The sequence below is a fragment of the Lagopus muta genome, chromosome 5, assembly GCF_023343835.1.
Source record: "Lagopus muta isolate bLagMut1 chromosome 5, bLagMut1 primary, whole genome shotgun sequence".
Lineage (NCBI taxonomy): Eukaryota > Metazoa > Chordata > Aves > Galliformes > Phasianidae > Lagopus > Lagopus muta.
The window spans coordinates 3,236,374-3,249,300 of record NC_064437.1 but is presented as its reverse complement, the minus strand read 5'-3'; the positions used below and the strand labels follow the sequence as shown (position 1 = coordinate 3,249,300).

The 12,927-nt window shown below is 44.8% G+C and overlaps 1 protein-coding gene across 1 annotated transcript; it reads right to left on the bottom strand.

Annotated features, from left to right (window-relative positions):
* Positions 1-1,330: 1,330 nt before the first annotated feature.
* LOC125692983 (cytochrome P450 2J2-like) lies at positions 1,331-9,937 on the bottom strand. Its single transcript, XM_048944264.1, has 9 exons — positions 9,737-9,937; positions 8,057-8,219; positions 7,308-7,448; positions 5,352-5,512; positions 4,501-4,677; positions 4,000-4,141; positions 3,315-3,502; positions 2,259-2,397; positions 1,331-1,672 (listed from the first exon to the last, which is right to left on the bottom strand). Exons 1-9 carry the CDS (start codon positions 9,935-9,937, stop codon positions 1,494-1,496), a joined length of 1,491 nt encoding a protein of 496 aa, XP_048800221.1. The 3' UTR covers positions 1,331-1,493.
* Positions 9,938-12,927: the final 2,990 nt, after the last annotated feature.

Below are 12,927 nucleotides of genomic sequence, written 5' to 3'. Positions count from 1 at the left end.
TCACTTACGAAAGGTCAGAGGGAGAAATAGAAAGAAAAAAATATATATTTCTCGCAAATATATTGCAAACGAGAGCAGATAGGAGGCAGCATGGGCTTTTGAAGTATTAAATTTGAGTTGCAGACTTGGAATAATCTTCAAGAGAGACCCTCACATGGGCAGAAGAGAATGTCCATCAACCATAGCCCAGCGCTGTGCTGTGGAAATGGCCCTGACCTGTGTTGGAGGCAGATCTTGGGACTTCCCACCAAGCAGCTTCCCTTGATAACTGTTTTCAAGGTTGAAGCACAGGAAGAGTAAAATTTCATCCAAAATCTGTGGTGAACACCTTGAGAGCTGCAGCCCCTGCCACAGAACCAGGCTGATGCATTAGTGGCACAACAATGAGGCCACGCATCCCACTGGTTTTAAGGCTTTATTGCTCTCTCTCACTTTTTTTTAAAGTTTTAATAACAATATTAAAAGCTAAAATAATTTTTGTTACTTATAGATGTTAACTGTATAATATATAAGGGTTGCTCCAAAAGTAGTGCCTCCTGCCTTATGTCAGCCCCTGACAACAGAGGCAGCTGTTGGTGGTATGGCAGTAGAGGTTGGACCTTCCCACCAATACAGTTATTCTCATTGCAGTGGTTCATTCAGATGGCAGCAGAGGGGCAGTCTGCCAAAGTGGCATCTGAGATGAAAGCACATACAAAGCAAAGGTGTATCACTGAATTCCTCTTCATTCAGTGCAGCCCAGGCCAGTCAAAAGTTTGGACACCCATGGGCCAGCCCATAAGATGCTTCTACCATCTTATTTAAATTCCTATATATTAGGAATATATATATATTCCTTATATAAATTCCAACACATATGGAAGGGGAAAAAAAAAAGAAAGGACGTTAATGTTTCCTCTGCAATGTATTATATTTAGGTATTGACTTCCCATTGCAAAGCAGAAACACTGCTTTGTGGGGAAACACACACTGCACCAACCCTGAGGTCAGGATCTGCGCTGGCAGCTAGCTATCCACTAAAGCAATGGGTATGAGCCTAGGTCTCATATGTGCAGACAGCCACCCCTAGTGAGCAGGAAGGCCCCCAAACACACAGCCCATGGCCATTCACTGTGCAGCAGCATTGAGTTTTAGCGATTGCAAGGTCTCTGGGTGATGAACGTGCCCGCTACAGAAGAGACACAGCAAGCACAAGTGTGTCCATGGCTTACAACTGACAGCCACTTCCTTGGTGTTGCTGAGGGTGAAAATGAAGCAATAAGGCTTTTGAATTCATGTATTTTATCAAACTGATCAGGGAAAGGAGTAGGAGCACAAGGGGAGGGGGGAGGTGTGTGTCCCAGTGCTTGTCCTCACTGAGGCGTGCAGAATGCAGCCCTCCTGCCCTCCCCACTGTCCACACACCACACAGGGCTGCTGGCTGTGAGGAGTCCCAGCACTGCAGCCTGCAACCTCATGGGACAGCTGAGAAGGGAATGCTTTCCATCTTTCCCTCAGCAGCGAGGCAGGGCGCAGAGTTGGAAGGGCTTGGGGCAGCGCGTGAGGCTGATTGTGAAGGCAAAGCTCAGCACAGTGGCAGACGGAGCCTGGAAGGTGAATTTCTGCAGCAGGGAAGTGAAGAAGATGAAGAGCTCAGTCCTGGCCAGCTGCTCACCAGGACAGGCACGCTTGCCTGGAAGAGGAGCAAAGAAAACCACACTCAGTCCAGAGTTTAAGCATCACCCTTAATTGCTGTTCTCACAGAAGGGAGGGTGTTGTGCAAGGGGGTCAATGGTGCCATGGGACACAGAGAAGGACAGTGCTTGCAGACCAAGGGCGCTGGCCTGGGGTCTCTGCAGCCTCCAGGCTCCTTTCACCCATGCTGCATTGTAAAGGCTGCAGGAGCTTTTCTTCCTAGCAAGGTTAGGTGGCAATGTTCACCCACACATCGTGCAGAACACATCCCCAGAAGTTCCCAGCTCAGCAGAGAGATGAAACCGTTCGGATAAGCAAAGGGGGGGACACTCAAAAAGGAAAAAAAAAAAGCGCACCCATTTACCCAACTCACACAGGAGGAAGAAGCCTTGTTTTTCATCCTGCAATAACAAATTGATCTCCCTCCTGCCCACAGCAGTCAATATTAACTACTAGGGGATTTTCACTGTGGGAAATGCCAGGCATGAGCTGCTATCAGACTGGGAACAGTTTGCTCCCCACTCCAATGGGGTGAAGAAAAAGCATTACAAAAAGCAAAACCATCTCCCCATCCATCTTCTTACCTGCAGAGAAGGGCAGGAAAGCCTCCCGCCTCCTGTACTGGCCGTTCTCCAGGAAGTGTTCAGGATTAAAGGTGTCTGGAGTCTCCCACACGTTTTTGTCAAACATTATTGAAGTCAGGCTGGTCATCAGCGTGGTACCCTGAAAGGTTGGGGGAAACAAGAGGTTCCATGAAGAGCCAACATGCTGCCAGCCTGGGTTACTATTAGCTCTTTTCTACACACATGAACCAAGATACTTCATTTTTTTTTAAACACACAAAATGTTTTTCCAAACCAACATGGTTAAATGAGGGCAAAAGCCTGCAGGACTGTTCACTTCAATGTGCCACTGTCCACCTCCATGCTGCTGATCCATACCTTGTGCTGCTGTTAGTGGTGATGTTAATATGAATTCACTTTTAAATCAATCAAGTTGTCTTATCATAGGGATTGAAAACAACTTAACCAAGTAATTGTCAATCAACCTGCTTTACTTTTTATTAAAACTGTATCTGGTTTACCTTCCTATCTTCCATTAGGAGAAATTAAAAAAATGTTCTAATCAATGCGCAGCAAAATGCCCAGAACTTTTAATTTTTAATTTGCCAAGAAGCAACTGATCATGTCTGTGCAAGAGACTCAATCTATCCAAATCTCATATTTGCTTTCATAATGTCAGAACAGTGTACATTCATCAATAACTATTACTTGGCATTTATCAAGGGCTATTTTAATAGATGTTCTCTAATGCTCTGTGGAATTAACAAATCCAAACTGTTTGCTTTCCTGTGTTTCTTGGTCCTCTGCTTCCAAAATTCATGCAAGTCATCTTCTGTAAAACCTGAGAGATAAGCCTTGAAAAAAAATATGAAAGTGATGGCCAACAAAATAGAATCTCACTGTTCTCTTCCATAAAGAGGTGAGATCCAAACAGCCCTACAGCATCTGCCAGGACTACTCCACAGATGAGAGATGTTGCAAGATGCTGCAGGTTGGTGCCTCCAAGTGAGGTTTGGGATGGGGGCTGTGGAGACCCCACGCTGACAGGGTGAGGGGAGGGCTGTGTCCTGGGCATACCTTGGGCACGTGGAAGCCAGCCAAGGTGGTGTCATTGGTGGACATCCTGGGCACTCCCAATGGCACGATGTTGCCCATTCGCAGCACCTCGCTCAGCACTGCACTGGTGTAGGGCATGTGCTCCTTGTCTTTCATGGTGGGCTGGCGGCACTGGCCAATCACAGCATCAATTTCAAGCTGCACTTTCTCTACAGAAACAAAAAATATATATACATATACGTGCTCAAAAACTTCCGAATGAGAAAGCCAGGCCACAAGCACATCTGTTACAAGAAGGAAGGGCAGCAAGGTCTTGTACTAAGGTGAGGGATGGGCTGCTCAGATATAATAACAGTAGGTGTAGAAAAAGCAAAAAGAATTCACTTACCTCAGGAAGGCTCACACAGTCCCTGAATAGGCAGAGAACTCAAACAAGATGCTCTTACCTCCTTTGCCAACCCTTAAGTGAGGTCTGGGAAAGAGCGGCTCCTGGCTCCACTCTTTCAAGTCACTCAGGTACATTGCATGCACCTGAGCTCCCCTGTGTTTGCCCTGCCTTCCCACCAGGTGCTCAATCAGTGATTCAAGCAGTGACTTAGCATTTCCACTGCACATGGCCTGTGTGGTGAGCCTACAGACAACTCAGTTTTCTGTTTCACTTATCTGGTTTTGGGTTATGTGATGAAGGACCCATCAGTAGCCCTACCCTGAATGTGGGGATACACAGCCATGTAGAGCAGAGCCCAACGGATGGCGGTTGCTGTTGTCTCTGTTCCAGTCAAGAAGAGGTCCAGTGTGGAGCAGAGCAGATTTTCCTCATGGAAATAGGAGTTGGTGTCATCCTTAAACTTACATAAAAAAAAAGACAGTAGAAGTGCTTATTAGGGAGGGGATGCTTTCAAAAACCCAACCCAAAACCAAAACACCCTCCTGCAAATTCTCATAGGAACATGACTAAGTTCCCCGAGAGCCCTCCTATGCCAGTTGACAGAATGAGAAATAGAAGATAAAGTTTAAATGCTTCCAAATGAAAAAAAAATATATAAAAATCGATGCGTTTTCAAAGCGATCAAATTCCTGCTGCTGCTAAAAAGTCTGACATGAAAGAGGTAAGGAAGGAAAAAGCTCTTCTAACAAAATTGCCTTGAGTCTTGTCTGCTCGTTTTGGTGATCAAGCTTTAAGTGGCCTTAGGTATTTCCCTCTCACCTTTTCTATTTCCTTTAAGTAACAGTCAATGTAATCTCCCAAGTCAGACTGGTCCAAGTTCTCCTTGTGTTTTGCAATCACTCCCCTCACAAAACGCTGAAGTTTCTCCCAGTGCCTGAAGATTTTCCTGAAGGGCCCTGGTAGCCATCTCATTATCAGAGGGAAAGCATTATACAGCTGGTGAGAAATCAAACAGAGCACAAAAGCACTTACTGGGGTGAAAAAAGGTCAGGTCTCACAGTTGAGATTGTAGTACAAATTGTTAGTTCCACTCACTCAAAGGATAAATCAGTTTTGAGACGAAGGTCAATTAGGTCAATGAGGAGGAGCCCACTGGTGTTGGGGCTGGCAGGGACCAATTTGTCCAGTCCAAGGTGTGTGGCAATACAGAAGCTATGGCAGCTCCCAGAGCCATCTATTTTGGTAATAAACTTAGGATCTCATTCATCTTGTCACACAATACGAGCAGTGCAGAATTTGGTTGGGAAAGTGGTAGAAGGGAGGAGATGGGAATTTTGACTAAGTGCTACTGTTTTCTTTTTGTGGAAACGTAGATGTTTAAAAGGTATTTTTTTCTTTCTTCCATTGCTCTTCTGTTCTGCTTGGTACAAGGTTGACTTTACAATCCCACAATCTTTTTTCCTCCATGTGCCTCAATCATTTTAACTCGCTTGCTTTCTTGATGGATTTAATGGATTAACCCAGCCCCATGTAAATTAATACCCATGGTCATTTCTCTTACAACACAACTCTTTTTCTACAGGGAAAAGCAGATTACTTCAGTACCTTAGAAACTCATTTCCAAGCTCTTACATGGAGCTGAAATTACAAAAGCAGCAGTCTGGTTTTACCTGGCCCCAGAAGCTTCCTATCAGCAGCAGTGTTTCTGCGAGCAAGTGCAGTAATTCCTGGAAGTTGCTGTCGTGGTAGTCGAAGCGGTTCCCAAAAGTTATGGAACAGATAATATTTGAAACAGCACTATTAATTTTGTAATGAGGGTCAAACGGTTGCCCTGAGGGGAACAAAATGAAAACTGTGAGGCTCGGTCTTTAATCTCAGATATAGCACTCTGTACACAACAGATGTGAAAATGGGGTAAGGCCTCACCTACTACCTACTCATGGTGATGCTGAGACTTCACCCTTGTTTTGGGATCCCCACTACCTCTAAAAGCTGGGTGCTGTGTGCCCCAGCATCCTTTCTCCAAGGACATCTACTTACATCTAGGCTGTGGCAGACCCCAGTGTTAGCACAGAGCTTCTGAAACAGGATCTGAGCCTTTTTCCAGTAGTAACAAGTAGTTATGGCTGTTGGGTTTGTTTGCTCCAACTCGTCATTGGCGTCCATCAAACACCAAGAGAAGGTCCCTCCAAACCTTTGCCTGGGGCAGAAAACTTAAGACCAATCACATTGCAAATATGTCATTGTATTGGCCTTTGGCCGCACATCACGGGGAATTCAAGCAGGAAAATCCAGCAATAGCTCACATGGCCAATGGACATGAATCATAGAATCATAGAATCATAGAATCACCAAGGTTGGAAAAGACCTAAAAGCTCATCCAGTCCAACCGTTCACCTATTCCCAATAGCTCCCACTAAACCATGTCCCTCAACACAACATCCAGCCTTTCCTTGAACACCCCCAGGGTCGGTGACTCCACCACCTCCTTGGGCATCCATTCCAGTGCCTGACCACCCTTTCTGAAAAGTAATACTTCCTCATGTCCAGCCTGAATCTCCCCTGCCGTAGCTTGAAACCATTCCCTCTGGTCCTAATGATGCACGTTGGCTCCTAAAGGATCAAAGCGTGGCGTGACGCTCATCACATCTGCTTTCCTCAGGAGAGCTATCGAGCAGAGGCTACCATCTCCCAGGGCACATTTAGAAAGCCCACATCACTACTTGCCGTGATAGGAGAGAGTAATATCTGTAATGAGTCCAGCATGGCTCTGAGCTGTGCCGGCGCAGTGGGGAGCATCATGTTGAGATGCAAGGCACCATGCACAGCACTGCTCATCTCTCCACTCTGAGAAAGTAATTAAGCTGGGCTGGTGCTCAGATACTGGAGTGATGGACAAGATCACTATTTGTCATTACTAATGGGAAGAAAGGCCTGAAACTGCAGCTTAATTAGTTTATTGATTAGGACTATAAAGGACTATAATCAATTGGCAACATGAAGTATTTGGCCTGTTCAGAGCAACTGCAATTAAAATGGAGCAAGTTCAGTATATAATTTCACAATTCCTATTTAGATCTTTCTTGTTTACTATATATAGCTCCATAGAATTAGCTAAACCCCATCTGCTTCTATTTAAAGCTGAAGTGCTACATCACCCATATACCAACATACAAATTATTCTTACTAATATCTCTCTGGCACTTCTTAAAAGCCGGACCATAAAAGAGCAAAGCACACGCTTCATCTGTGCATGATACAAAAGGAAAGCCTGACTAAACAAGTTTTAAAATACTTTGCAAAGCCAAGGACAAGCAGAGGTTAACGGAGCCTCTGAGCGAATGTGCTTGATATCATGAGAGCTGCATTTCTGCCTTTGCAGCTATAGAAAGGGCTTTCTTAGACACATAAACATACCGATTTTAATAAGCACCGAGTATACATTCGTTTAATTCTAATTAGGAAGAATTGAAATGGCAGGCCTAAAAAGCACAATCTGGAAACCTAAGATAGAGATTTGTGCTACTGCGGAGTTGCTCTGCATATTAGGAGTCACACTGGTGTGAATTCATCTGGTAAGAGGCTGTTGAAAGCTCTGGGCACAGTGCTGCCCAAGGACCGCCTACCCTTCTCTTCCTCCATTGCCTCCACGAGGTACTGGCTCTCTTCTTGCACTTTTGACTCAAAACTGACCACAGTGTTTTTCAGCGTCGCTAAGACAAACTTTCTCTGTTGCCTCCATATGTGCCCATTTGAGGATATGAGACCTGTAGAAAAACAGACAAACAAAAGCTAACTCTGTGTGGAACGTGAGTGACAGGATTCAGAAATGGCAATCGGTCTTAAAAACCCCAAACCAAAGCAAGTAAGAACAGCAGACATTGGGAAGCTATAGCTTCGCCTGGGAATTAAAATTCAAGGGTAATTGGCTTATGCTAAATATCTAGCTTTATGGATTTTCTTCTTTGTCACTTTGCGTGGGAAAAAAAGGTGTAAGCCAAAATACTCTGAGTACGATCACGCTGCTGGCAGAGCTGCTGCAGGAGCAGCAGAACCCGCCTCTGGAGCTACGTGTAGCCAGGGAAAGAAAGTAAAGGGGAGATAAATCCAAGGGGAACACTGTTCAAGGGGCACTGGACAGCCTGCATTTGTTTCTTGTCTTTCACCTGACTCAACACATCACGTTGATCCCCGTGTTATCCCTAAATCCCAGACAGATTCAAATATATACCTGTGAGATTAGGCTGAGTTCAGTTCTTGTCTTCCTCTACAACAGGCTTTTATTGGCACAGTTACTGAGGGCTGAATTCAGCCTCCTTCACTCTAATTGTTATCATTGCAAATAGATTGCCAAAATCTTGGAAGCTGTACTTACCAAAGCCTCTAAAAATTTCTTGGAGAAGTGGAATATGCGGCCGATCTGCAAATATTTCAGCCTGGTGGACAAGAGCGTCTCTCACCATTTGGTACCCACTGACTACCACAAAAGTCAGACCTCCGAACTGCACGCTGAAGATGTTCCCATACCTTGCAGTAAGCTGAAAGAGAGTCCATTACTCTCTGAGGGCAAGAAGACGGACAAGACCTGGGATCTAACTTTGAGTTTAGTTCCACTTGGAGCATTGGGTTGGGCTTAAGAAAAATCCAAACCCAAGTCTTCCACAGGTCCCACCCAACCTAAACTATTCTGCAAAGGCTGGAGATGGCATAAGAAATATTATAAGTGAATATAAGTGAACTGTGATGTGGCAGGGATGATTTGCATGTTGGCTTTTACCAGGTTGTTGTGTCAATTTAACTTGAACCCAAGGACTTTTTGACTGATGGGCACCTGCTCCTTCCCTCTTCTTCACTGAAAGAGTGAAGGAGAAGAAAGCTCCACCTGGGTCACTGAGACCAGGCTCTTGCTGTTGAAAGCAAGGCACAACACAGTCTATTTCACCAACTTTGTTTAAAGTAGTGAGATTTCTTGCTCCAGCTGTCACAGTTAGAAAGTGGCTCCAACTGCTGATGCTCAGAAAACTTCCTCTAATTTTAAGCCTGAATGCATTTATAGCCAATTTATAGCCATTTTCCTTGCATGGACATTGCTAGCATTAGCCTCTCCTCTTCAGCATTTAGCTCCCTGATGTATAAGGGCAGAGGACAATTATATCCTCTCTTGGGTCCTCATTTGCCAAGGAATTCAATGTGCATGCTCCTTAGTGTGACTCTGCAGGAGAGGACATGCATGGTCACCCTGAACTCACATGGTGGCTACTGAAATGAGCCTGGGATCACATGGGCAGCTCTGCCAGTGCTTGCATGCAGATGAATGTGATTAATTTTATTAGTAATAATTATAAATGTTAAAATGACCTGAACATACTCTGTTCCCTTGGGGATAGCCCTGCTAATGGCTGGGGTAGATGAGATGGGGTCCTCTTTTAAATTGAAGCAAGAGACTAAAAGTCAATCACCAGAAGGAAACTTGCAACCAGCACGTCAGAACCTTGTCTCCCACTCTCTCAGACAAGGTACTCCACATGCATCAATTACCACTGTTGTTGGCTTTGGTGGGAGTCAAAGAAACCTTTCTAAAGTTATCACTGCCTCTTCCTGTGACACAGAAGAAGCCACAGAGGTGTTTAACTTTGGACCTTAGTCTTTCTTTCAGATGTAATGGTACAAATTGCAGATCTTTGGGCACAGACAACAACAATACAATTTTCAGAGGCCAAGTTCCTTGTTCAAAGTTTGTTTCCCACTATCTCTCACCCATCCTGACCCATAGCCTCCAAACCCTTCCTGGGCTGAAGCACAAAATGATTGTTTTGAAACGGGAAGAAAAAGGAGGAACATGCAGACTTTCCTCTGGTACAAATTCCCTTCTGATGAAACTGTCCAACTCCTTTGGAAGAGGGGATGGCGGTAAGGGATAAACCCAATAGTTGCCTACATTGTTATTATACAGCTTGCAAAGCAGAACTAGCCTCCGTTTTGCCTTTGATAGGTGACAAAAACCACTGAAAATGTACAATATTAATAGTAGGAGAAATATCCATGAAGATCTTACCTTCTGCATCTCAAGATGGAGAGGTTGCCTTAAATCCACGATGGTTCCCACCAGAGGAAATAGCTGTGGCCCTGGAGGGAAATTCCTGGGACGCCTCTTCCTCACAAAGTCAATAATCAAAAGAAGCATGACAAGAACCGCCAAGAGCATCCAAACGTTCAGCTCTTCCAACTGGGAAATGGGCCAAAAGCGAAACTCCATATTGGTTGACGAACTCCCGGTTTTTCGTCCCAGGAAAGCACTTGGTGCTGGTGTTAAACTTGCTGAAACAGGAGTAAGGACGGACTAGTGAAGAAAAATAACGAGGATGCCCATGGCTCACTGGGACAGGACTCACTATGGGCAAGCTGCTTTGCATAGACAGCTTGTGCCCAGTGCAATCTTTCAAACCTTTGGCTTTACATCTCGGTCAAGGACCTAATTTCCTTATAGAAGAAAATTCCTCCCCTACGCCCTTAACAAGGAGCTCCTTTATACAGACACCTAACCGGGATTAGAAGCATTACAAACATTTGAGGTTAAGAAAAAGCAGCTTACTGTCACGGAGTTAACTAGATCAATCCATGCCCATGACAGGGGGGCAGTAGGCCCCTGGGCCCCCCCGGCCCCACGAAATAGGAAGGAAAACGGAAAGGGGGTAGGAAGATGGGAGCTGGGCTCAAGAAAGGGAAAAGAAACAGCGGCGATGATCTATGGAGAAAAACTTATTTTACTGTGATATCAGAATGCAAGATAACACAATATAATACAATCTACTTGAAATTGAGACTAATAAACCAAATAAAATAGGAAAGAGAGAGAGTTCCTGAGACCAGACAAACCTGAAAAGCTTGGAACGGCTAGGAAAGCACCCTCCAGCACCCACTGCAAGGCAGTAAGAGAGCGCCCAACTAGAACCAACTGGAAGGGCCAGATCCCATGACTTCTATGGCGTGCCGGAACAGGTACCTGGAATTGGAGCATTAACACTTTAACTTCCAGTGCACTACATGGTGTTATGATGTGGAACACCGAAAACCAAAAATCACAAAGCCATGACACTCACTTAGCTAATTACATATGGTGGGCATTGCATAAATTAAAAAGTGTAAGGCATCTGAGGTGATGGACAGCATGCAAGTTGCCAAGGGGCTGATCCTGTTAAGCTCTAAGCACTGTCTGGGAAGGCCTAGATGCCTTCAGCACCCACCAAAGCCTGCTCAGCTTTGCTGGAGTCAGGTGAAGTTCGGACAAGGGAAGCACTGTGAGAGCTCTAGGCTCAACTTAGATGAGAGTTATAGGAGCTTAATTCTGAGAGTGAGAACACAGGCTCATGTGCTTGTTGGCTAAAGGAGAGATTGGAACTTACTTATTTTAATCTCCTTGATTTCCTCAAAGCCCCTCTGAATAAAGCTTCATGCTGTCCAGGGGAAGGCTGCAATGGACCGACAGTGACCTCCACGTCCGTGAACCACCCTCGTGTCAGCTGCCAATATTTTAGCTTTGATGTGTTTCCACATCTTTTATATCTGTCTATCTATATGTATGTCACCACCTAAGAACTACACTTCACAAACCACATTTATAATGATGAAGAACTGTCAATAATGATTTTAAAATGGCTGGCCTAGAAATTATGATGAGAATGTTAGTAGAGCCCGGATCTGTTCAGCCAGGGGAAAAGAACATTGAGAGGGGATCTGATAAATGTTCATAAATATCTGTGGTGGGAGGTGGGAGGCAAATGCATGAGGCCAGGCTCTTCTTGGTGGTACGTAGTGATAAGACAAGGAGTAATGGTCTAAAACTTGAACATAAGAAGTTCCATACTGACATATGGAAGAACTTCTTTATGGTGAGGGGAATGGAGCACTGGAACAGGCTGCCCAAAGTGATGGCAGAGTCTCCTATGGAGATATTCAAGACCCATCTGGATGCCTAGCTATGTGACCTATTGTAGGGGACTGCTTCAGCAGGGGGGTTGGACTTGATGATCTCTTGAGGTCTCTTCCCACCCCTGCAATTTTGGGATTCTATGTATGGTAATTTTTTATTTTCTTCAACATTTTCTAGAAGGCTTTAATTTTTTTTTAGAAAAACAAAACAGCAACACAACATCACATATTGATGGGAAATAATCTTTGGGCAAAAGATGTTGATTTCAATTTCTCTTTACTGTCCATGTGCTTTTCTACTTATTGACTGCTATGCTGCATACAGACTGCATGACAGATTTGCACCTTAGTTAGCACAGGATTCCTCCTTAAGGGTGATGCCTATCTGCAACCCAACACTCCTAGGTTTGAAATATCATTTACAGGTTTTGGGATTGGGCACAAACTGTGGACCCATAATGGGAGAAACACTGCACATCACTGGTCTGTACTGTACCATCTCTGTAGCACAGCTGTGAGCAGTGGTGGTTGGGCACTCATTGCTTCCCCTTGCTGGTGCACCTGGGTTTGATCCCTTGCCTCTTTACATCACTGCATCCTCTCAGTGTGGTGAGCTGAGCCTCGGAGGCTAAATCAGGATAGTGGGCTCGTGCTCTTCATCCTGGCATCGGGGAGATGACTCGGTTGGTGGAGGTGTCAGCCTACAGCATGCTCAAAGGGACTGTGATGATAAGGCGTCAACTTCTGCTAGCCCAGTTTCACTCCTCTGTTCTTCGCTATGCCATATGATTTGTCAGCATGCACACAGAGTGCAGATCCCTCTACCACTTGTGGCTGCTGTGAATTGGGCTACGTGCAAAGCCAAGGTGTTAATGTGTTCTTCTGGGTGGTGTTGTGGGGGTGGATGCATCGTGGTTGACAGGAGAAATGTTATTTTTAGCTGGAGGAGCACATTTTGCATGTACTCACATGTGTCTTGTCAGTCAGAAACCTCATGCCTATTACTTTGCCTTGAAGATTCCCATGTCCAAATGCATCTCTTCACAAAGTCCCTAACTTGATAGATTTATTAAAAATCAGGGAAGAATACTCCAGCATTACCATGCCTCTCCTAATCTCAGTAGGCAATAACACCTGTAAGTTACCATTGCAATGGTGCTGTTTCAGGTCCCAGCTTTTAATCAAATCAGAGCACAGTGATGTGCAAATCCCCAGAGAACTCAGGAAATCACAGCACTACGGCGTATGGGCAAAGAAAAATTGTTGGACAATTCTTATTTCTGTAGTCTCTGCAAAACCTTGTCACCTAGAAGGTAA

Coding starts and splice junctions, on each gene's coding strand:
- LOC125692983 (XM_048944264.1), bottom strand. CDS start 9,937: ATGGAGTTTCGCTTTTGGCCCATTTCCCAGTTGGAAGAGCTGAACGTT. Junction 4,678..5,351: donor TAGGAAGCTTCTGGGGCCAG/GTAAAACCAGAC, acceptor ATTTCTCACCAG/CTGTATAATGCTTTCCCTCT. Junction 2,398..3,314: donor CTGGCTTCCACGTGCCCAAG/GTATGCCCAGGA, acceptor CCAACCTTTCAG/GGTACCACGCTGATGACCAG.